At 49.1% G+C, this 24,510-nt stretch overlaps 6 protein-coding genes across 6 annotated transcripts; 2 read left to right on the forward strand and 4 right to left on the reverse strand.

The window, feature by feature from the left end:
• Window positions 1–2,905: 2,905 nt before the first annotated feature.
• ENH_00060880 (hypothetical protein, conserved) lies at window positions 2,906–4,093 on the forward strand (the record flags this gene model as incomplete). Its single annotated transcript, XM_013581961.1, has 3 exons — window positions 2,906–3,280; window positions 3,443–3,533; window positions 4,068–4,093. The coding sequence occupies 3 exons, from the start codon at window positions 2,906–2,908 to the stop codon at window positions 4,091–4,093; spliced, it is 492 nt and encodes a 163-aa protein (XP_013437415.1).
• Window positions 4,094–4,881: 788 nt separating this feature from the next.
• On the reverse strand, window positions 4,882–5,457 carry ENH_00060890 (hypothetical protein, conserved; the record flags this gene model as incomplete). The annotated part of the gene is made up of 1 exon (XM_013581962.1): window positions 4,882–5,457. The coding sequence occupies one exon, from the start codon at window positions 5,455–5,457 to the stop codon at window positions 4,882–4,884; it is 576 nt and encodes a 191-aa protein (XP_013437416.1).
• A 151-nt stretch (window positions 5,458–5,608) lies between these two features.
• ENH_00060900 (hypothetical protein, conserved) lies at window positions 5,609–7,966 on the forward strand (the record flags this gene model as incomplete). Its single annotated transcript, XM_013581963.1, has 8 exons — window positions 5,609–5,720; window positions 5,844–6,044; window positions 6,281–6,686; window positions 6,793–6,902; window positions 7,001–7,092; window positions 7,198–7,282; window positions 7,502–7,686; window positions 7,802–7,966. The coding sequence occupies 8 exons, from the start codon at window positions 5,609–5,611 to the stop codon at window positions 7,964–7,966; spliced, it is 1,356 nt and encodes a 451-aa protein (XP_013437417.1).
• Window positions 7,967–9,736: 1,770 nt separating this feature from the next.
• Window positions 9,737–12,393, reverse strand: ENH_00060910 (protein phosphatase 2C, putative; the record flags this gene model as incomplete). The annotated part of the gene is made up of 8 exons (XM_013581964.1): window positions 9,737–9,844; window positions 9,968–10,083; window positions 10,241–10,384; window positions 10,473–10,553; window positions 10,692–10,851; window positions 11,000–11,156; window positions 11,303–11,427; window positions 11,677–12,393. 8 exons carry the CDS (start codon window positions 12,391–12,393, stop codon window positions 9,737–9,739), a joined length of 1,608 nt encoding a protein of 535 aa, XP_013437418.1.
• A 2,087-nt stretch (window positions 12,394–14,480) lies between these two features.
• Window positions 14,481–18,126, reverse strand: ENH_00060920 (hypothetical protein, conserved; the record flags this gene model as incomplete). Its single annotated transcript, XM_013581965.1, has 12 exons — window positions 14,481–14,513; window positions 14,792–14,865; window positions 15,020–15,069; window positions 15,253–15,378; window positions 15,511–15,559; window positions 15,689–15,821; window positions 16,021–16,071; window positions 16,245–16,362; window positions 16,801–16,899; window positions 17,025–17,221; window positions 17,435–17,547; window positions 17,838–18,126. 12 exons carry the CDS (start codon window positions 18,124–18,126, stop codon window positions 14,481–14,483), a joined length of 1,332 nt encoding a protein of 443 aa, XP_013437419.1.
• Window positions 18,127–21,993: 3,867 nt separating this feature from the next.
• On the reverse strand, window positions 21,994–22,759 carry ENH_00060930 (glycine-rich protein 2, putative; the record flags this gene model as incomplete). The annotated part of the gene is made up of 3 exons (XM_013581966.1): window positions 21,994–22,284; window positions 22,375–22,554; window positions 22,658–22,759. The coding sequence occupies 3 exons, from the start codon at window positions 22,757–22,759 to the stop codon at window positions 21,994–21,996; spliced, it is 573 nt and encodes a 190-aa protein (XP_013437420.1).
• Between the last annotated feature and the right edge of the window lie 1,751 nt (window positions 22,760–24,510).

Here is a 24,510-nt window from a genome sequence, read left to right on the forward strand (position 1 = left end):
TACATTGATCATAGGTATCACCTGTGGGGGCGCCGCCTTATGCCCATGCGGCCGCTCTGCCACGATGGGCTTCGGAGTCGCGTGGCGATGATGGGCTGGCGTCCCGCTAGGCATTTTGTTGACTGACATTGTAGAAGTCTCCTGCGGTGTGGCGCCGATAACGCGCCCGTTGCGGAGATGCATCCCTTAACGAGCGAAGATTTCTAGGCACGAGTTGTTAAAACATAGTATTTCTACTCCCAAGTCCGGAAAGAACAAAGATTTCATTCCCGGAACAGCCCCCAAATGTAGTGGATAGCGCGTGCTGCTGCGACTACGCTGCTCCTGCCCCTCGAGCAAGCCTACAAACTACACCTAGCGTAGGCCCATTTCCTGGAAACTGTGGCTTAATTTCATCGAAATACAATAATTCTTAAGTGTTTCAGAATCTGTCTGTTCGATTCGCCCCACTCTGGGAGCTCGCCTCCTAGGCCCTATGAGGAGGAGGCCTGCACTGGTGCCGGCGCTGTCGCCAGCCCCAGTCTCCACACATTTTCCACATATTTCACGTATGCATATTAACTCATAGACAATCTGCCTTACTTTTATCCTAGTAGGAGGGCCCTGTCGTCCTCCAGTGTTGCGACCCCTTGTAGGTCGCTAGCTAGCTATCGTCTCAAGATCACTAGCAAGCCCCATTGTAGTGCCTGTGCACTACAAAAGAAACGCAATGTTGATTCCTGACAGTTGAGGCTGTGAACGTTCTGACCATATATGCTGGTCAATTATCTGCTGAAGAATGGTGAATGAAAGCGTGTTTACCTATCGCTTCGGGAATACTGCTGTTCGCAAGGTATAAAATTGGCTGGGTGATATTCTTGTCAAATTGTCGTGCATGGCAATGTGAAGTGCATGCGTCCACCGTCCACACAGCTTTTTTTCAAGATCTCGCTGTTAGAATTCCTTGGAAGTTTGAGTTTCTTTGAATCCACATAAAAAATGAAAATAATGGGCGTTTAAAAACGAACGGACGTTTCCTCAAAAGGCATACAGGGGGAGGAAGCCTCGCCAAGACATTTGTTGACCGCAGCATCCATGAGCAGTTTGCACGGATCTAGGCACATCAACGTCTGATTTAGGTGTTATTCACGCGCACTTGATTGAAAACACCAACTTCATGGCCTTAATTAGCGGGGTTACTGCATCGTTTAGTGACGAGGTTCGTTGAGACATCAAAACTATATCTGCTTATCTGTTGCGCATGCTTCGAAATTTGCTTCATTGCAATCCCACTCTCGCAACTGCTGCGATGAATGCTCGCCGGAACTTGAGTCGAATGCACCTTGAAGAGAGCTATGTATAGAGCATTGGTTTGCCAGGGAGTAAGTTGCAATGCTTGTAAGCTGTCGAAACAATATTCAGGGTTTGGCCATGCAAAATGAGAGATACCCTTCGCGAGAATAAGTGTGTTTAGTCGCTGGGTTGTATACGCGACGACGTCTGACTTGAACGGTGATATCTTTTGCATGTTAGGATTCTGCAAAGGACAGATTGCTGGTAGGCATCTAGACGTTTTGCTCGCCGTTTTCCTCGTAAAACTGTACACAAAATTACATATTGTGCTCACGTTCTGCTGTGCTCTCAGCAGTGACTGCTCTCTTTCTGTTGTTCCCTTAGAGGTCACTGCTCTCTAAAAAAAGCAGACAGCATTGAATACCGAAGGACTAGGTGTACTTCAACTGTCTTCTCAGTGTTAGGCTTGTTCCTTGTTGTACAGTCGTAACTGGCTTCGACATGCCGTGCTTTTGAACAAGATTGCAATATATCTTCAAAGCGTGTGGGCTCATGCAGCAAAAAGTTTTGAAGTGATGCTTTGAGAGCAGCAAAAGACCGGGAAACATATGAAAAGCGCTGGTTGCGAGTTAATCTTGCCTTCTTGAGGGAATAAGTCTTTAGTTTCCATAAAAGCAAACTTTAGTGCCGCCTTTAGGACGATTGGGCGAACTGGATCCCTGAAGAGTGCCACCCGAGAAACAGAGCCTTAGAGCTCTGTTTCTCGGGTGGCACTCCATGCTTAGCGTTTACCTACTATCTACAAAGCAAGGCGTTGCCTATCTGCTATAATGAAATTTCTCGCTACTAGAATCCTGATACTATATTCAAAGCAGGCATGATGCATTAAAGAAAACGCTCCCGCATGAAATGCCCAAAACTGTTTTACTCTCTCCGGAGTGCAGATAGTACGTTACGACTTTCGCTGCCCCATATCAACTGGTAAGGTGGTCTTTTCTTCGATTTGCATTGGTGTTTAGTTCGTGTATTTCTTTCGGTTCCTCGCACATGCATACAAAGCGCCACCAGGAAAAAATCTGCGTAGCTAGAATGCAGACGTTGGCTTCGCTGGCGTTCGCACTATGATCCAAGGTAGCTCTAGAACCTGTAAATGCACCACTGTTGCACGCATGCGGAGGTTCGAAAACCCCAGCGAATGCACGCGTAGCTATCTGCACACAGTATAGGCATCCGAGTGTTGGCTTGCATGGGGCATGTGAACTGTTTGCATCACTGCCTGCCGGCGTTTGGTATTGGACCTCAACAACCGATGAGGACACCTACTGAGGATGATGCGACATGTGCCACATCACCTGTCTTTGCAGCACGTATAGGGCGGTGAAGAGGAACATGTCAGCAGAATCGGTCATCGCAGCGCACTGGCCTAGGAAGTCTGTCTATCTGGGTCTTTGCACGTATTCTCTGTGGCCTTTGCAGCCCTGCATGCTGCCTGGTGGTTCCGAGGCGCTGGCAGACCTTGGTAACGCCGGCATCGTGCCCTCCGCTAGTGCCCAGTGGTCAGTACGCAAAAGTTGTGGAAGAGGAAAAGCCTAATGAGGTACTAATTAGGCGATTTGCTGAAAGCGGCCGCGCCATGAGTGGCGAGTCTGTTCGGTTGGAAGATGTAGCACTAAGTGATCGCTTTTGTGTATTTGAAAGCTTCGAGATTGCATCCCTGACCAGATGCTCATACAAGGATTCTGCAATGGGACATAATGTTTCGTGTAAGTGTGCTACCACTGGAAGTGCAAGTCTTCTTGAAGGAAACAGGACTGAAAGCAAGGACGCAGGAAGGTGCACATTTCAGGATGAAGCGTGGAGAAGCAACTGCTTTCCCTGTGCCAGAGACAGACAGCTTAGTTGGTCCAAGGAGAGACAGACCGTTATCAACGGCAGTGCCGTATGCGGTATCGAAGTCGCGGGATCGTGCGCGGGTTTGATTATCCGAAGCTACATACTCGTTGATGAGGTTCGTAAGCATGTAACGTCGAGGAATTTGGAGAAAGATAGCCATGTAGCGTTGCTTTTGCTAGAGACTGCAGGATGGCTTTCCATTGGGATCTGATCCTCAGTTTGCCTCCAAAGTACATAGTACATATCGTTCTCGGCGCATTTGTCCCTCTGTTGGCAGGGTATTTCTTTAGCTCCCAGTGCGCCATTGATGGTTTTTCTCCCAGAGGAGGTTCATCTCTCGACGCATCATGTTGTGATGCTTGGCCTTGGTAAGATGATGGCTCGTAGAAGTCAAATCCTGCCAGTAATTGTCCACGCTTAGCGCTACCATACTGTGTGCGTATTGTGAACTGCAATCTAGCTTCGGTTTCATACTCCAGAAGAGCAGGAGTGGGACTCACAGACTCTGCCAGCATTGTGAAGGAGGCACAAGCGACCCCTCTACCCAGTTTAGATACCAGGGAAGCTTCTAAAGAAGACTCATCCGATGACCCACATACAGCCCATCTTCAGTCAGCCCAAGGAGTGAACCATAGGTATGCAGTAACAAAGAGCCGAGCACTGGCCTCTTCAGCGGCGCCGTGGAGAAACCTCAAATTTCAGGAGCCAAATTAGTCCTGGAAGTGGACAGCACTATATGATGGCACGCGGCTAGTGGATCTTGGCATGAAAGTGAGTCTTTTAGACCTTCATCAAACAGCGCTGCAGCATTCTGATGTTGACGCGTTTTCATTTTTGGAAGAGTAGTCGAGTAATCAAGGAAGGTTCGCCACCAGGGTATTTTCAAGTGACGTGTGGGCAAGATGGCAAATGCCGAAAAAATCATTGACGTAACAGAGAATAGAGGACTGCGAAAAAGAGACTCTGGAAAGCGGATGCAGTGGTGACTTGCTGGGAACCATTCGGGATCCAGTGAACGCGACATGACCTCACCCGTGCGGACTGAGCTAATAGGGGCGTTAAAAACCTCAAAGGGCTAGCACAGTTTAGAACCAGTGAATGATTTAGTAACTTTGTACATACAAACATCTCCCGCTTAAAAGGCTTGCTGATGGCAGGAGCTGTGCAGAAACACACTGTGAGCATTGCTTCAGTGCACTTGCTTCCTAGAAATTCTTTGTGGCTCATGCGGGTGCAACTTTGAAGAACTAGGGCTTTGGCAGTAGCAAGATCTCACTGCCGGAAAGGCCGCTTCCAACGTTAGAAGTCCACATTTGCGGTGTGGTGAAGCACGTGAGAAGGGCATACAGAAAGTGGATGGAGGATTATCTGTTGCTCGTAGTCTATTCGAAACGAATTTCTCGAGGCAAGCAGTAGCTTGGAGTTTATCTTCATGCGGTGCTCTTCAGGGGCATTTATATAATCTGAAGGTGTACTGAACCGGATGAGGAGTAGGAAGTGGCGCCACAGTGTTAAAACCTGAAATACTGTGTTGTACCCAGAAGCGTCCACATTCAGGCGGGGCCTAAACAGAATTTCTTGGAGCCTGTTTTGGGGTGCAATATGTGATACTGGGCGTCTGCTAGCTTCCGCATGAGCAGTTCCGCCGTCGAGCGAATTTCTGATCGGTTAACTTTCGAGAAGCAGAAAGTAGTGCAAACGGGATGGCCTACAGATTCACCTAAAGCGTTTCGCGCACAGTTGGCACTTTGGCAACAGTGTACGTAGTACTCCAGCACAAATGCGCTGGGGTGGCCAGTTGCTGGTGCGTCGGGCTAATGCCTCCGCGGGTCGGTCTGTAGTTTCCTCGGGTGAGAAGCAGCAGATATAGTGATAAATATGGGGCGTATATGCTTGTGAAAAACGAAACCTGTAGATTGCATGAGTGCTGCATAGGCCAAGGCAAACAACGTGACTGTCTGTAAGCGGTCTAAGCCTTTTTGCGAAGCCTTCTTCCACAGTTTCAGGCTGCTTCTCATCAAACACCTTTTGATTTGATAGTTTGCCTACAGTAAGCTGTTCCTGCTTCGAAATAGCGCCGTCAAGCAGCAGCGGTGTAGCGCACCGCCTCGTAAACAGCAGCAGGTACAACGAGGTGTCAACGTAGTTCCACTGCCAGACAGCCACCTGCCAAAAATATGCAAAGGTTAAATCTTGCTGGGCACAGCTTGACAACGAAGACACTCTGAAGCAGCACTGCAGATACTGAACAGCGTCGCTCACGGTGATCCTGTGGGGGCTGACAACAGGCATGCAAAGGCTGGGCGCTTGGGCAGGAGAACGCGTTATGTGTTTGTAGGTTTTCAGTGCTCAAAGTGACAAAAGGCGTCTTACAAGGACACAGAACTTACACCAGAGCTGCCGCTGTTGTGAAAAACCGAAAGGTGAAATCTCGGCTGTCGAAATGGCTGACAAGGAAACTCCAGCGTTGGATCGAAGCCTGCAACAACTGTGTTTTGGGGAGAGCATTACGTTTGTAGATGACATCGTATGCAGTGACGGCCCTGTGTTCTTAGGTAGGTTCTCGGCAGTTGAGCAGACCACCAACAGACCACTGGTTGCCCTAGAATATATGGCACAAGAATTACGTTTTGTGCCTCGAAATGTAAGTAGCTCGTCTATTCTTTGCCAACATGCAGCGATGCGTAGACTTTTTAACAAGGTTGACTGCAAAGACTTGGCCGATTTGGTTATGAAGCTACCTGTAAGTGCTGTGGTGGCCCGCTTCGCAAACGCTCCACAAGAAGCTGAGAAGTGCAGCCTAGAGAGACTTTTCCAAGAGTGCTTTTACTCGGGCTTCCCAGATATTATCGAGTGGATTCCACCGGACGTCTCTGAATGTATGCCTCTGCCCTTCGCTTCACACAAAGTTTCCCCCCACTACAGCATGGATTTGACTCTCTGGTAACATTGCCAGGAAGTATCGCTCGCAAGAGCTTGCTTGCGTGCTCGCGCGATGCTACCACAATGTCCTCCTGCACCATCGCGAAGCACTTCCGAGTTGGCTGACAGACATTGCTAGAGCTTGCTTTTGTAACGCGATGCTGCCACAATGTCCTCTTGCACCATTTCGCAGCTCTCCCGAGTTGGTTGACAGACACGTGCTCTGGAGTGCAGGAAGCAACTACACTCACACCAAGCCTTCGGCAGAAGACGCCATACAACCTGGCATCTAGCTTGCCAAGGGTCCTTCCTGATATTTTAATGTGTCCCACGTGTACGTATGGTCTGCCAAGTCCTGTTTTGCCTGGAGAGACAGGAGACACCGCAACTGTCCAAAACGCCGAGATTACGGTGGAGAATGAATTTGCGCGCCGTGCAATACTTTTGTGGGCGAAGTTGGGCAGAAAAACGCGACGCACTGTAAAGACTGGCTCGCCTATTGGCAGTGAAGCGAGTGATCACAAGATTGTGTCATCTTCAGTGGACGTCCCGTGGGGCTTCATCGTTCCGGGAGGTAGATTCAGAGAAATGTACTACTGGTAAGCATCCACACTGGGGATCTCACAAGTCACCATGTTTTGCTTGAAGCATCTCCTTCGTATTGCGGATACCTGGACTAAGTAGAAGGCGCATTTTTCGTTGCAGGGACTCTTATTGGATTGTTCGAGGCCTTCTGTACAGTGGCATGATTTCCACAGCACGAGGAATCATACTCAATTTCGCTGAGCTTGTGAGGAGATTTGGATTTATCCCAAGTAAGCACAATGAGAAAGTTGTCCCCACCGCTCGTTTAGTGCCTCGCCTTAATTTCCAAGAAATCGAAACGTGTGTCTTCATGTGGTGCACATTATAGACGGAAATCGTTCGTACTACCTGACCCGCAGTCAGCCTCCAGTCTTCAGTATGATGCTATCGGCGTACTATGCATTCACTGGAGATCTTGAGGTGATCCTTAATCGCTAGGTTTGAGCCAACACTAGCATGCCTTAGCTTCTGGAACCAGTTATATTACTTTGCATTCACTCCTAATGACTGTTAAGTGTTGCGCAGCTTATTCGCGACACTTACCTTTACGTGCAACGTGAGTACTTTTACTGGATGGAAGGCGACTCACGCCAAGTGCACGTCACTTTCGGTGAGTTGTTCTCTGGAAGGAAACTCACGCGATGCCGACTGTTCCTATGCTTCAAAGATTGCAGAACCGCACTAGTGCCAAACATGGCCTGAATGAGGCATCATGGTGGTCGATATAAGTAGGCACTAAAAGCTGGTTCCTCTTCTGACTCTTTTAGAGAATTGCGTTTGTAGCTCTTAAGATGCGGGTTACTAGGAGTCATACATTGACGCTTTTCAGAAGGGAGGGATCTGCAGCTGAATCGTTATCTTGGCCATATCGCGGAGCCACGAACAGAATCCTGGGACACTGACGAGACAGTAGTTCGAACTGCAGCAGAGAAAGCCCGTCAGAATGGCAATCATGAGTTCTCTGCTGCTACGCGTTCCTGCATACTGCAAAATATTCGAGCAGCGGCTGAGTCGGTGCGTTGGGTGTGCCTGATCCCCTGGACCTGGAGCCGAACTACCTAAGGCCCGTTGTTTTGTGCGTTCTCCATTGTTTTTCATCACGACTGAAGTATTGCTGACGAACGCTCAGGGGTGGGATTTCTCATCGCGTTGGGTTCCAGATGACGTCGATGCAGTAACTGAAGGGGTGATGCCCGCCCTCCGTTCAGAATCATTTCTGCCAGTGGATTTGAACAGGCGCGTTCCAAGCCCTAAGTGCTGGAAGGAAAGCACAGCGCTTGCAGGCAACGCATAGAGTACCCGGCAGGTGCAGATGGGGAAAGTTGTTGCGGGCCTAGCAAGACGCTGCCAGTACTTGCTCAGGGATATGGTAAACCCTTACCTTGCTCACTTTGCCTCTGTGCAGCTTCTTATACCATTCAGAGCTCTATTTGCTCTACTTCGGGCGAGTACTCAACCAGTTTGACCCTCTGTGCGAAGGACGGAGAGCCCCTGAGTATTTTTTGAAATGTGCGACGGATCGCAGAGATGCAATGCTGCAGCTGCTTTGGAACGACGAAGCTAGCTGGTGGTCCGTTTGACCCTACAAACAAGGAGATAAACTCTCTGAAACACAAAAGCGTCAACTCTGTAGATTGTGTTTCTTTCATCGTTGCTTGAAAATAGCTTAGTGCTTTGAGCTGTTAACTTGGGAGCGATTTTGTGTGACTGTTGGCAACGCTTTGAGCGTCTCAAACGGTTTGGGGGCTTTTGCAGGTTTGATTTCGATATATTGAAAGGCCGACAGTCTACGAGAATAACGTCTGCTGGAGTTGTGCCCCTTCTGATGCAGATTCATTCATCTGTGAACGTACAGGCTTGTCGCCTTTTCGGCTTCGCATGTAGCTCTAGTGAAAATGCTGCTACTTGTACATGCCGTGGCATTACTCTCAGCGAGCGAAAGGGGGAGCCAACAGCTCACAAGAGGCAGCTTTCGTCGGCACAATTTCTTGTGGAGAAATCGGGCCTTTGGGACGCCTGGGGTTTATCAGTGAGTTTCATATGCTTTTGCACATTTGCGGTGCACACGGCATTCTGTTCATCAGAAAGAACGCTCATGATTCATGTTGATTTGTCATGTGACGGTATTTACAGGCAACCCAGGTCAAAACTGGGCAGCAGTGGGACAAGCCAAATTGCTGGCCGCCACTGGTCCAGATGGCAGTGGAAGCAATTATCAACCTAGAAGATCAAGCCTTGTTGAGTGCAATTAAATGCATGACGGATAAGTATATTTTCGCTTGCATACAGGTCAGTTTGTAGGCAATGTTCAGAAGATACAAGGAAAATTTTCGTGCCTTCGCTAGCATTTTGTGACGAGTACTTGCCAGCTGCATTTCACGAAAACTGCACTGCAAAGTACAGGCTGTTGTACAGGCTTGTTATAATGTCTGCTAAATATTGTGCACTGGCATCCCGTAACCTTATTTGCGCTCCGTGTTTCTCGTTCGTGTTTTGGCTCAAAGGCTTACAATAGATTAGGAGCACTGCCTGAGAAGTCCAACAGCTTGGTCTCCGGGTCTTGCGGAAGTGGAGGAGACTATAAGTGCCAGATGGGCTTTGGCTGGAGTATTGGCGTTGCTCTCGAGCTGTTGTTTGCTAAGCGCGGGACTTTCTGTGCCCAGGAAATGAAGGAACGTCGCCGGAAGTTCGGTTATGCATCCTATGCGCAAGCCTTGCAAGCCGCTCATAAAAGCTAACTTGCACACTTTCAAGTATTCTTGGCTGCCTGCAAGCTGATGCCAGTATTTCTGTCTACTTGGGGCTCTCATCACCTAGCAGCAAGTCATCTTATGTGGCAGGAAGCTCCATGTGCAATATCTATTCGCCACCACCTGCAATCGTATTGATGAACTTGTATAAACAGGCCTGCCCGCGTGGCTATGCCATTTGGTAGTACTTGAAGTCGGCGCATAACAGGCGCCAGACACGAAAGTACATCAAATTAACATTTTGTCATCTACTTGCTTGCTGATGCTGGAATAAGTGCTGCAACAAATAGATTCACTGCCCATTCGGTTGAGTTTCAACGGAGCCTCAGGAAGAGTGCAGTCATGTCGTCTGCAAAAATCTGTTCCTGGTTAATCCATCGGCGCCACGACTCCCGGGCAAGCTCCTCTGGTGCAGTTCTCCACTGCGTAGAACGCAATAAAAACTGCTGCGTCGCGTAGAGCACATCTCCAGGTGTAGTTTGTACGGAAAAAAAAGCATCTACACTAAGTGTTCTGGAATTTTTACAGGCTGAGAACATCTTTACCCCTTTTCTTTCGGCAGAATGGGCAATATCAACTGCTTCTTGGGACGAGAGAACGTTCCAGACACCGTCAGTGCACAGTAGAAGGAACGGGTCGCGTTTGACATCGACACGGTACTCTAGAAGAAACAATGACAAAATTGAGTTGCTTTGCAAATGGCAGGAAGGCAAGCTTTTTCCTTAACAGTCCAAAAGTGTTCAACAGTAGAGTTCACGAGCTGTATCAGCGGGAACTACAGCACAGTACGCGCTAATGGAAATACACAGCTCACCTACCCTTTATATCTGGTTTCGCTATGACACCTGCACTTCCAGCAAGTGTATCGCCGATTGACCGTGCCACGGCAAGGCCGGGAAGGTACTTGTCTGTAAGAAAGATCCGATGAAGGCCATCTCCTCGCGGTGCCCTGACCTCCCCTCCTTCAAACACCACATAAGGTACAAAATGCGAGTAAAACAGCACGCCTAGGTGGAACGGTGGTGCAGTGACTGAAGTTAGTTGAATTACCAGCTTTGATAATCCGGCGCAGTTCCCTTATATTTGTAGGAATATGGTCAACAGTGAGGTCGATAGCTCGGACCCCACAACCTGTACGTAATCGCCAAATACATGCCACGCCGAAGGGTGCATCCTCCCCGCATCCAACCAAGCCAGCCCCTACAACGATCCTGAATGGTAGTGTGCAACCTGAATCCAGCGTCACCTCGAGCCTTTGTGCTTGCCTACCATATTTGGAGAGCTTGCACAGCACAGCTCGGCTATTGCCAACGTGAGCTACAACAAGTCTGTTTTGTTCTCTCAGGTACACTATGATGGTAACTGTGGTCCCGCTGAGCTTGCTATCCAATCTGAACTCGCTGCACTTCGTTTCCAGATTATTATGGGCCTGAGAAAAATGCATTCACCGACCTGTCGCGCCGCATTGTAGCTCGGGAATCCAGGTAAGAGCAAAATATTTAGTCTATGCGAAACAGGCAATTGCTAGTTTCTGGAAGGAATCGAATGGATGCAGTATTTGCTACAGCCACGCTCACCCTAAGGAAAGCTTCCTGGAGCACGCTCCCAGACTTCAGAGGAAGATCAGGGTTGCGTATAATCAGCCTTAGCAGGTCTTGCTGAACTATGTTACAGATGTCGTGGCCGAAAGGACCATGCCCGTCGAGAACGCAACACACTGTGCACCCGTGAACACTGAGCAAAAGCATGCAGAAGAAACTACAGTACGACAAAACATGACTTGCGGCGTAGTTAATGGTGATGGCACTGTGGTGAGATTCTGCCTGCATGCATCGGGCAGGCTGTCGAAGCAATGAGATTGCAGTCAATCAACCGCTCACTGACAAACGAAGAATCCGTCATTGTTTGGACAGTTTGGCCTGTAACCTTTTTTGCAGACGACACTGACCCCTAGATTATCGAGCGAGAAAAGTGAGTCGACTCCCGTAACCCGGACAGCCTTCTCCTGAAGCAGTTAAGCGAAGATTTATGGAGCCTTCATGATCTGCTCAGTTTGCACCTTTGATTCATTTCAGTCCCACTCAATATATTGCTCGATTAACAGCAAGTCACTTCTATGGTTTGTCGCACATTGTCGTGCCACGGCACAGACGTTTCCTAATGATGAGAAACCTCCTTAGTATTTCCGCAAAACCTCCTAACCACAACCATGGAGACCAAATAAATGCCCTTGCCGTCTTCTGGAAACTCGTACCTCGAAGTTACATTGTGGTAAGTTGGTCGATATGCTGGAAACGCACAGACTTCTGGTTCTTCCACTATTCGCTATGTGGCTTCTTTTTAACGGTGTCAACTGTGTGGTGCCCTCCGGGGACACCGGTAGTGCGTGACGTATTGCAGTTGGCTGCTCTTCCCACCTTAGTGAACCAAACTTCCACTGTTTGATCGGCTCCTTCAGGTCTCCATCACATTGAAACTTCAGTTTGTGCTGTATCTGCACGTCATTCTGTGCAGTTCCTGATGAAGCACCGCCCCTTGTGCGTGGGTCTGCTTGTTTGCACGATGTTTCGAGGGCGTCGTTTCGTTCGATACCATCTCCAGAGTATTCTGGTGCACCTTCTGCCAATCTTGTGGAGGAAGGATGCCCCGCTGTAACATTTACCTTGAGGGCAGCGTTTTGAGGTCGACAAAATCGACCCAGGAGATTGGAATGAATGGCCCGAGCCAAATACGGCTGGGATTCGGGTACAGTTAGTATCCCGTTTCCGCATATTCTAACACCCAATATTGGTGAGACGCACGGATATTGCTGATGGGCAGAGGGAAATAACACTGAGGTAATTCTGCGCTCCTTTCGGCGCTCCTGAGACCGAAGCGGCCGAGCAAAGCAAGAAGAGCTCGTCCAGTTTCCGTCTGTCTTTAGCTTGTCCACCACCTGTGTCTCTGTGACGTGAGTATTCCCTGCGCACATGTCGCATATCGCATCATGCTCGTGGAATCGTTATACGTGTGCCCTTAATTATCTGTAAGAATAAAGTTCATGGGTCTACGCAGGTCGAGTTGGGCGAATTTTTGGCCTGACTGTGTGTCTGAAACTGGCGTGACTGACCTGGTGATGCACTGAGTTCACGGACTCCGTTTAGTTGTTTTGACCCGCAGGCCCCCATAGGGACCAATAGAAGACACTATGTCAAAATGGCAGCCGTCTTCTGCCGGAGTCAATAGGCCTTTTAGACAGCCTCTTCTTTCTAGATTAGGCAGCCACCACTAAGTTTAAAAAGGAGCTAGTCGGATTTGCTTCCACAAGAGGTCCCTAGATGATTCACCGAGAGGAACGCCTAATCCCCTTTTGTTCCAATGGTGACGGAAGCCACCCAAAACGCAGCAGCGTACTAGCGCTTTGGTTGCTCTCCGCAATCTCCAGAATGCTTCCTATGCAAATGTGGAAGTGATGGCACCTATCGGAGGACTTTTTCTCAGAGAAGGCTTGCGCTGGAGCTGCATTTGGTCCATCAATCAGCAGTAACAGGCGCAGGATCTGCCTTAAGAGTTGCGAAGGACCAGAAAAGCGGTGCTCTCTTGTTAAAAATCACACTTATGTGTCATTGCAAGCTGCCGAATCTCATTTGTGCAGCCTGAAGGGGGACTATGCTGCCTGTGCTGGTTGCAATGTTCGTGGGTGGTCACTCCACACTGAAAGTTGACGCAGATGCAGCGTAAAGTGGAGCCGTCATCAACCAAGCCTCCAATACTGAAAACACAAAGCTACACTGAAAAAAACAAAAGACTGCTAACGAGTTCCCTGCTTGCAGAGCATCCAATTCCGTACTTCATGCGGCAGTGCTGTCAAACGGACGCCCATGCCGACCGCTGCCCACAGGAGATTAGAAGAAACGATCCTTATCAAAACGGTGCAGACCAAAACTCATAAATACAACTTCTTCATGATATTTCAGGGAGGGTCTCTCTTGTTACACAGTAGCTTGATCTCACGGAGTCCCACATCATCACACCCTCGACCCCGCAAAGAGCACCGGCGTCGGGCTGCCCGCAGACGGCCTTGTCTTTTCAGACTGGAAGGAAGACTAAGCACTAAATTGCTTCACGTTTGCTTAAATCCGAAGCTTATTCCATAAATTCAAATTTCCAAGATCCAAGTCTCCTCCCTCCCCTAAATTTGGCCGCTCAGACACTGGGAAGTGTCAGGTTGCGGAGCGTCCTTTCCGGCTTCCCCAGTTCACCCTGCTCAATTGATTTTGTTGCTGAAGCCCGCATGATATTCATCTATGTAGATGTTTGAGGTTTCTTGAACTATAAGAGGAACCTGGACTAGTTGAACGTCGCGTGAGCTCCAGCTCGCAACTGCACAACAGGTCGAGCACTGTCAATACAGCGAAGTCTTCCGGTCCAGCCCGTGCATTGATTTAGTTTCTCCACAGCACAAGCACGCCTAAACCAAAAATACTAGCAACTCTGAGTACTGCTTAATCTGAAAACCCCCTGCGAGTACGAAACTAGTAGCTCTCCTGTCACGAAATGCCTCAACAACCCAGAGACAAGAGAATCGCTGCACCATGTGCTGTCAAAACATCCACTGCCGTCAATGAGCCACGAAACTTCCGCAAGGTAAGACAACACAGCTACAGAACTAGGTAGCGCAACGAGATCCCGGCAGAGTCATTGAGCATTTTTATGTTATCTACGACTCCCAGTAGCAACTAACGAGGCTTTGAGCCGCGATATGGGAAAGCCGCTTTTTCCTCTTTAGTTCTCTGAAAATAGAGCGCGTTAAGGCCTTCGCAAACCGGCATGCTACCAACGCCTCACGCTCTCTTCCCTCTAAACGACAAGCGAATTAATCGGCTGCCTATGCGGTAACGCTAATTTCTTATCAGCAGTCAAAAAGGGATGTTCCATTACGGCAAATGCTACGTCTACCGCAGTTACTCGCATGAAACATCTGCGGCTTATCACTTCTTCTTTGCAAGCCGCATGGAGAGCGGTTTCTGTGTTGACAGAGACCTTATATATCTCAAACCCCTACAAAAGACCGAATTCCTAGACTTTGTCTGCCTCGTCATTCCAGGTTTTCTGCAGCACAGCCACAAGAAGATCCACTTTCAGACGTCTTACAGACTTTCAACTGGGCCAGCTAAGGTAAAGCCCGTCTCTTGGAACACAACGCACCTGAGGACCGGAAAAGCTTCATCCAACTTGCGTTCGTAAGTGGCGCTAGGTGGAAGGTGGTTGTAGACTTCAATCAACGTGCTCACTGCCTAGGGTAACCCATGTCAGGACAGATAAAATATGCAAAGAGATCGTGACAGTTCAGGCTGTTTTTCCACCAAAGCTGCTTCACCTGCACCTACCTTGAGCTTGTCTTTGAAGTCCCAACCCCGAGATCGCTCAAGAACTCGAATTGCATGGGCAACGATGGCACGATCTACACAGCACACACAAACAAAAGGCGACGAAACATCCACTTGCAGAGCTGCAGAAGCACATCACCACAGGCCTAGGCCATAGTGAACCATTTGGGCCGGCCCGTTGGCGAAACGGCCACAACAGTTTAGGCACGTTTGCAAAAGATGGCTCACACTTTGCATCCTTCGGCAAAGTATGGGCCACGCGCTGCAACGTTGGATATCTGAACACAACCAGCACATAATTCAGATTCATCCTTGCAGTGTATGTGATGTTGGTCGCGGAACTCATTACGTGTACTAATTCCAGCCTGCTTTCTCGAGACTTTGTGGTTTGTACGAAAAGTTATCCCTCTTGAAAGTGCGAATGTGAGGCTCGATGCTCCAGCAGTCGCGTATCAACTCACCGAATCATCCTAAGCTCCTTGTCCGTTCCACTTTCCTCACGCCCCATCAAAATGGAGCCAGCAGTACCAGTAGGAACGGCAGAAACGAATCCGAAATGGTTCCGAAACGGATGGAACTCATGTATCCTGCAGCAGCGCATACGATTCACGCTCACAAGCTTCACCTTTTCTGCTCCCAGTAATATGCATTTCCCGGGGAAAGGGGCTTAGGCAACAGCTAGTATTATAGTCCTCACTGCTCCACTTCGGGATGCCTACATGTCAGAGTGTCTATTCTCCTCTAAATTTTGTAGCACTTGGTCCAACTCTGCACACCAACGTATATGGAGAACATCAGAAAAGCGGTATAGCAGCGTCAGGCTTGGCCTCGAACTTTTTCAGAAATGAAGTGGATGGCTGAAGTGCTGAGTGGATGGCTGAAAAGCTGAGAGCGTACCGCAATCGGCAGAGTTGACAGCCTTAAGCACTGCATTCACCTTCTGACCCAAACGCGTGCGCTTGTCGAAGTTGTAGCACGTGATGCCATGGAACGCAACTAAAGGCTCAACAACTTCCGGCGGTAGCTTCGCCTAAGAACGCAGCAGCACTGATCAGTAACAAGATATGACGCGGAAACTAAATCGTAACGCCGCGTGTTATCCTGATCCACTTACGGTAATCCTACGATGACCCAACTAGTCTAAGTTAAAGTGGTGTCCGCCGTTCCCTGCCGAAAAGTGGCGTCTTGATAGTTTATTCGCATGCAGTTACTTCTACCAGGCGACTCACAGCAAGCCGCAACTTTAGGAGGTCTGGCCTCTTGTCCAGGTACTTATCAATCTGACATAACAACAAGAAGGCCGAAGTCGTTTCCATGAGCAAGTGGAACAGCAGCCAGAAAACTGAAAAACTGAGAAACTATATAGACTCCTCTGCAGATTCCTCGTCAGTTCTCGGCGTCTTCCTACGCATTAAGAGGCAAAAAACCCGCAGAAGACGCGGGAAACACTGACCATTGATTCGTCCAGCGCGTTGCGTGTCCCGCGCTCCTCCAGCAGTCTCTTGAGAGCCTGGCGCTTTAACATGTACGGGTTGTCAAAGTCAGTGAACTCATTCACAAGAGTGGGGCGACTGTACAGAGCAGCACACGGCACAAAATGAACCCGTGACCTCCATCGAAAGGCCCAATAGTAGAATGCATCGCCGTCCAGCACTCTATTCTCGAACGGTCTGCAGCCCGCAACCTTGAGCAGCGTGCGCTGGAGAAGCGACAACTGCATCTATGAGTGCCAAAGTCTTGCCTTTGGTCCATTAAGTCATGCCGGAGGGCTTGCTCCAATATGTCAACAAAACTGTCACTGAGATGGTCCTTGAAAAACATAGCTCAAGCTTACTCTGTGAAGCCAGTGCATGCTAGTGAAGATGAATGCACGGAGAACAAAAAGCACAACAAATTACTTAACAGCCTAAGCCCTGCACTTTGGCATTTCAATTCCGTATTCCGTTACGTGTTTGCACGCCCAGCATGCAAAGTTCCAATGTTGTGAGATTTTTACCCGGGTTTCCCACTCTCGGCTAAGCCTGGCGCAGATCTCTTCGTATACTTCGGCTTTATGGGCATCTTCCACCAGGCTGAGAGTCTGTGCTTCCTCCGTAAAATTTGCAGCCCTGCACAGGAAAATCTGTAGACTAGGCAGAACCAATGGAACGCCCTGTTTTCAGGTATACACATCGTTCAAAGAAAACGCAAAAGAACGCGTATACTATTAGTAGACTGAGCTATACTTGCGTACACCACTGGCGGCGCCTGCTCCTCAGACTGCTGAACCCGTTTAACTTTCCGCTTGCGCCGACGCAAATGAGCAGGTTTGTAAATATCTCGCAGACGTAGCGTCCGTTCCTGCTGCTCTTCCCGTTCGCGCTTTTCTGCTTCCCAAGACTGAAGCTGATTGTCTATGCCTTTAGCCCGAAGTTCTTGCCACTTTCCCATCTGAAGTCGAGCACCAGAGTGAACTCAGGCAAACAAGGGCTCAACTGTCGATCGTCACCCGCACACCGGCAAACAGGGGCTTTTAAGCTTTGTATACAGGCTTTCAGTGTATTCGTTTAAAAACATTTGGTCCACGATACTCTTCTCAAGCTCCTATAGAAGGCAATGCGCATGCATGGATGGAAAGCCTGCGAAAAAACTCCGACCACTTACGAAACTTCCGCCCTCCCTCCGATGTTCCTGCTCAAGCCGCATTCGGTCTTCAGGCCGAAGCATCTGGTAGCGCCGCAATAGGCGAGCAACACGCAAGCGCTCACAGTCTTCACCTGAATGAAATCGGGCAGAATGTTCTCCTGCGTCTCAGTCATCTGAAATAAAGCCGAATTCTCCGCTTCGGCGAGGCGTTGGTTTCTACTGGTTGTCTACCATGCTTTCACAAACACTCGGACTGGCATGCACCGGGTGAGAACGTCAATTAACTCAGCGATAGACTGCACTCATCAACTGTCAAAGCCAGACAGCGAAACGCCGTTGTGGGGAGACCTCTGTGCACAAGGATACCTCACTTCATTCGTCGCACGCAGACAATGCAGTGTGATCCTCCCTGAAATCTTACCACGCGTGGTTTTAACAGTGTTATCGTCCAATCTGGGTGCCGTAGAAAAAGCTCTCTGAACTTGTCTGCCCTGCAAAAGTGCTCCAGCACCCGCCGAGCCCCAAGTGCTGCTGGCATCGCTCCCTGCGCGTGCCTCTGCACATCTCTGATTAAATGCACGGCCCTGTCTCCTCTCCGTCACGCGACAGCCAGACAGCAGCCCTCTCCCTTGACGCAGGAAAGAACCATGGAGCCTGCATAGACGCGAGGCGCCTATGGCTGCAGTGCAGTAGAGGCCAATCGTGGGCATCTTCCATGGTCGTGAAAGTCCCGTTTATATTCCTTCTAAAAGGCATGCATGTTTGGGGTCTTCTATCGGGAAAAAATTGGGACAGCTGCAGCACTTCTAGGCGCTGATAATCCCTTGCCCCGAACCCCGTTCCCCGTTGTATGCCGTGTAGTTCTGTTCAATTCCCGTGGCCAACGCATCTGCAGGTCCAAAATTAATCATTAACATCACCATAGTATATTGTGTATTGCCGCCTTCCCCGTATTTGGGTCAGGCTACTGTACACAACGGCTCATCACTGCATGTGGCTGCCATTCGCGTGTGGCTGCTTAGACTATCAAGTACTTTTTCACCAGAAAGGAAATTGAGTATCTCTAGCATCTGAGATTCTCCATTTCACTGCCATTTGCCTCACTGTGTGGGCTACTTGCACAGCTTCGCTTGCTGTCACGTTGTGACGACCTACTCTTTTAGGTTTTTTCATCATTGTTACAAGTAGTGTTTTCTTGACACGAAATAACGTTGTTTCTTGTCTGATTTTTTTCCATTTGAGTTTGCGTTGATATTCTAGTGTATGGACACTTGTAGGGTCCAGCATGCATTCGTTACGGTTCAGGAAAGCCATCTGCACGGCCGATTTCCACGTGGATTCCCAAGTTGTGAAAAGGCGATGGACTTTTCTTGTTTCACATTATGTCTCTGCTTTCTGTGGCTAGGCTCACTCATATCAGAGCAGACAGTGGGGGATTTCACAGGAGCAGCTCCTTCCCCCTCAGGAAGCCTGCCCACGGAGGAAGCAGGGCACAGTCTGGTTAATTCCTTTTATAAACTGATTAACAGTGCAGAAGACAGTAGAAACTTGTCAAGCTTCTCTGACGAGCTTGCTTCGGCTGTGCTCACTGCACTGCACAACCTTTCTTCCTCATGTACGTTGCGGAACCTTCACGAAGCCTGCAACAACTCTTGCTATATCTTTTGTGCAGTTGTGCGACAGAAGGTCGCAGCTGAAGTTGATGCTGCATCCCACAATGAGATGCTTTCCAACCCAGACTCAGACAGCTGCTCGTCCAGGAACTACACGAGGCTGTGTGAGGAATTCCGTTCTTCGCTAGCTTGAAAATATCGACTGTTTTCCGTCACTACTCTTCCGCAGGCCCTGTTGGTTGGTACGAGTTAGGGGACGGGAAAACTTGCAAGGCAAGTCTCATTAGTTCTTTCGGACTGGATTGATTCATGCGAGTAATACCCACATCTCTTCAGGCCTCCAGCGAGTATAGAGGTGTGGCGGCACTTTGTCTTGGAGCAAAGGCTCTCTCTATATCGATTGTCAGGGGATTGTGAACGCACGGCAGACTTCTCAAGTATGCAGGGATACCCTAAAACAAATTGTGTCGGACAGGTCAATGATCTTCCAGGTTCCACACCGCTGTCGAAACAGGACTTTTCTCAGCGCTGCAATGTTTCATGTAGGGGTTGAACCAACGCAGTTCGATAGGGCTTTAGCCAGCTAATCAGACACAACAGGGCCATGTAACAGCACCTGCAAGGAAGACTTTAGGTGGCAGAGCTACTTCTTTCATGCGCGAAATCAAGTAGATATGTCGTTGCATCAGCGTCCCGTGTCCAGAAGGCTGGTCAGATGAGGGAACGCTTTGCAAGGCGCCTCCCAACTACAGCGGGAAGTGAGTTTGCTTCAATGTTTGCTTCAAAGAGATGTGAATTGTACTAATTGACGGTCTCCGGAACAGCTGTGTACTTCAGAAGCAATTTGCAGAATTTGACGAGCCATCGAAGGCTCGTTGGTAAGTGGCTCTTACGCGTCGCGCGAAACGAAGTTACTGCAGAACTATCCCCTTGCCGCCTCCAGGGCACAGGTGGATTCAAAACTGAGGCTCTTTGCTGTCGCAAGCCCTAATGTTCAACGAAAAGGCATGCGGTGTCAGCTGGCCGTGCAAAGAGTACGACGCGGACTTCACGACGAGCCCCTGCCCCGTCATGTGGAGCCTAAGCGGTTAGAAAGAGCAATGACAATATTTACCTCGAGGTGAAGCTCAACTGCCTACTGCAGTTGACGGCAAGGCATGCGAAGCTCCGCCTTCTTACGTGGGGCCATGCGCCAGCGTTCAAGACTTCAGTAGGGCCAAACAACTTCACCACTGAACGGCCAGCCCGCAGCTGGAGTGCCAGGTGGAGCCTCGGGTGCAGAAAAGGCGCGCATTGCAGCGAAGTGCCAGTTGGAGTGGCCACCCAATTTCCTGGCCCAGTACGACTTCAGTGAACCGTGCCCGCTGGGGTGGAATGTCTCGGAGCTTCCTGAAGCAGTACGTAGTTCAGTCAGCTGGTGCAAGCAACTCCAACAAACCGCCTCTGGCAGCTGCCGGAATGCGTAGCGTCAGGAGAGTACAGAGGGAGCTGCGCCAAAGTGCAGCGGCTCGCCGGCACAACTGACGAAGAGAAGAACGACTTCGTAGGTGCAGAGTGCGGCAGTGCAGTCACGTGCATTTCGCCACACTTCCCAAAATAGATGATGAAGTGTTCGGCGACGTGGCCAATCAAAGACGCTGCTGAACGGAATTACGCTGCCCCGTGCCCTTCTCTGTGGCGCTTGGATTCAAAGGAGTCAGGGATATGCGTCGCCCCGCCTACGTACCGAGGGCCTTGCCAGCTCCGACTGAGCTTTTTGCGTTATGACGCAGAGGTCAAAAAGGCTTTCGAGGGACGCTGCAGGGTACGTGCCGTTACAATAAAAACATTAACATGTCCTGATGATCTGCTCGAAGGCACACTTCCCGGCCTCGATTTTCTCAGTCCTGCCCAAGCTCCAGCCTATGGTATCCGCGCCCTTCCGCAACAAAGCTACGGGCCCAATCGGGTCCCCACCGACTAAGTTCCATGGCGTGGTTGTCCCGCCCAATGGCACAATATACTTACCGTCCAGCAACAGAAGCTATCCCACCACGCCGTTAGCGCCCCCGAAAGCCCCAGATTCAGGAGCATCTCGTGCTGCCGCAACACTTGCGCACATTAAGAAGCTCCAGCAAATCAGACCCTCTGCAACTGACGTGCGACTAAACTCAATGATTGCGGTACTTAAATATTAACTAGTGAGCCACGACGGACCCCATATTCTTACACTTCTGCGCTCAGGATTCTGTCCAAGAGCTCTCAAATCAAGGCGGGACGATGGGCCCCTAAACAGCTACCTGAAGTACTTCTTGGGAATGTTTACTTCTTGTGAATGTTTAACTCCCACACTTGGAAAACCCCCAAACATTATGGGCTCGCACTCGAGTATGGTGCCCATGTCTCGAAAGCAAAACGTTATCCGCACATCCAAAGTGTCCGGAACGAACACGCATTATAACATCGCGCTCACAAGTGGCCGCGAGGCTAGGCTTTCCCTACACGTATCCTCGGCAGAGACCCACCGGAGATAACTGCATAAATATGGATCAAGGAAACATTGGGACGACGAAAAAAAGCTGCTAAGTCGGAGATACCACGAGCCGATGAGACTGTCAACGCAGCTATCCCGTTGCGATGCGAGACCTTTCGTGTGGCAACAATTATACCTCTGATGTCAATCCTCCATGATGTCCAATGATGCATTTTCTTTTACAAATTCAAATGGGATCACCCGGCACCTGACAGAACTCTTCAAGTGGCGTATATGCGATGCGTTTAAGAGAACAAAGGAACGGCAGAACACCCATTCACAGCAAGGCTTTTTCTATGAATACACCTAAAGCCGCTTCATTAGACAAACCATGCTGAGGGTGGCGCACTGTCCAGAAACTGTAGGCATGCTGGACTGCACAAATTCAATAACGAGACACTACACAAATAGTATTCGGGTGTCAGGATGGCGGTACTGGCCTGGTGAGGCAATCAAGCGTAGTTGTTGTAGCCATTGCCGCCATACCCGCCGCCTCCATACCCACCTCCCCTGCTCCCACTATCATAACCTCCCCTCCCACCGCCGCTGCTCCCTCCATAACTCGAGCCACCTCCATAATTGCCGCCGTTTCCACCGCCATAGCCGCCACCAGTGCCATAGCCACCACCGTAGCCACCACCCCCGCCGCCTCCAAAGCCGCCACCTCCATATCCACCCCCACTGTAGCCGCGTCCCCCGCGGCTGCTTCCGTTGTAGGAAGGCGACATCCTGCGATTATCACCCTGAATAGAAATAGCAGCAGCAGCGAAAGTTTTCCAGTCGAGAAACAGTAGTTAGCTACACCCAAGGCTTGGGGAATGAAAAAGACCTACTTTAACAGGAGCGCCTCCAGGGCCAGTTACACGTACGGCCTTTTTCCGACCGTCATCTCCTGACTGAACTTGGAACTCAACCTCTTCTCCCTCACAGAGGTTTCTGAACCCGTCAGCCTTTATCTCCGTTTGGTGCACGAAGAGGTCCGTTCCATCATCAGATGTAATAAATCCAAAGCCCTAAATTCAAATAAGAACATTTTTTAGGAAGCTACAGTCGTCGCCACCAACCTACAGGCAATGTGGCTCGCGTTGCAGGGTGGGAGCAGAACTACCGGCGGACCTTCTTTGAATCAAACCACTTGCAAGTGCCCCTTTGAATATCGCTCATTTTCTCGATGCAGCCTTCACCAGAGTTCCCTATTCCTGAGTAGAAAATCGCCATGGGCAAAAGAGTGACAGTTGGACGACGGACGGACTGAAATAGAGGGTCCTCCAAAATAGCACGGGGGTCTAGGAATCGCATCCCACGCATTTATTTATTGACGCAATATGTCACTTCACACGCAATGAATTCAAAACGTCAAAATTGCTGTTAGCCACAATGAGGCAGCGTGCTCTGGCGGATGGTTGGCGATCGCGAAAAAGCGCCTTGAGGGACATTGGCAGAAATCACCATCGCAGTATATTTGAAAGGGCATCCCCCAAGCTTACCTTAACCAGATTCAAGACACAAAGAAACTATCCTGACAATGCATGTTTCTCTGAAACCTCAATGAGTACGTACGTGGGGTGGAGGAGGGGTGACAGCAGGCGTGCAGCTGGAGGCGCATCCCTGCCTGAACGAAACCGCTTGCGCCCAGCATAACCGTGGTAGGTTAACCCTAATGAATGAAGAATGAGCGACTGAGGATGAAATTTTTATTTTATGTTGTAGTCATGGATTACCTTGTCACTGAACAAGCTAGTGAAGCATATCAGAAAACTCTCAGCGCTCTCTCCAGCTACTCTCGAGGGGTAACCACCGAGATGAGTCAAGAACAATGCTCTATGCCACATACGTATTGATATTTCAAAAGACTTCCTATATCTCTTTCAGTCTTATCCTAGAAGAAGAAAAGTAGGGAGAAATACGCCCCAGACAAGCGGACGACCAACACTGCTTAACCGAGTAGACACTGGCCAGTTGGACGCTTGGAGCGGTCTCCTCCAAAGAGAAGTTGATAGCCTTGTACGTAATGGAATTCTCTGCCAAAGTGATATTACAAGCATCGTCTCAGTTGTCGCGGGTCGCCACATTCATCTCTAATCAGCATGAAGCCCTTGCGCAGTTCAGGGACAAATATCCATGGCTGAACAATGATTTACAAGTAGTATGCAGCGAATAATGAATATACAACCAGATGTTAGTGTAAAATATATCAACAGAGACGTGTCTTTCGTTCACCAATAATAAGAGCCATAGACGGGTGGAGATGTGCAGTGCTCTAAGACACAAGTTCTAGTTGGCGCCGAAAGTGAACAATAACTCCTAGAACTTTGAATTGAGTATTAATGATATTATGCTTTCAATTGAGAAAGCAAAAGGACCAAACTAGGCTGCATGTAGTAAAAAGTATTTTAAGATGAGACTATTATGTGCAAATGCACCTTCTAATTACACTGAAACAAAATATTTGTTGCTTTTTATCCTAGCTGACACACTAACGGCTGTTGTTCGCATACCGTAGAGTTTTGGAATACCCAATAGGTTTTAGGTGGAGAACGGAAAGCGTAAAATGGGTTTTCCGTGAATCACTGAGAGTTAGCAGTATAAACAAATCTACCCCGCCCCCCATTACTCAAGAGAAGTCAAGCCCTGCAAGAATTTATCTTTAATTGATTCTGTAATTATATGTTTCTGTGGCGTTTCGTTGGCCTTCCAAAATATTGAGTTAAGTTAATGTTGAAATGACGGCCCCAAAAGGAAGCCGTTACTTGGATTTAAAAGCCTTTGGGCACTTATTCAATTAACGAATTGTCTAGTAGCTCCATACAAAGTGAAACATTTGGGCGCACAGGTTGTAAGTGGCGTGATGTATACAAGGTGCTATGACAAAGTAGTGCGATAACTTTGCAAGAAGGCCAAATGTTCTCAAGTACTAATGATTTAAATAATGCTAAGAAAAGCAGAACGACTGCAACTGAATAGAAGTC

Source organism: Eimeria necatrix, genomic scaffold, assembly GCF_000499385.1.
Source record: "Eimeria necatrix Houghton genomic scaffold, Enh_scaff529, whole genome shotgun sequence".
Classification (NCBI taxonomy): domain Eukaryota; phylum Apicomplexa; class Conoidasida; order Eucoccidiorida; family Eimeriidae; genus Eimeria; species Eimeria necatrix.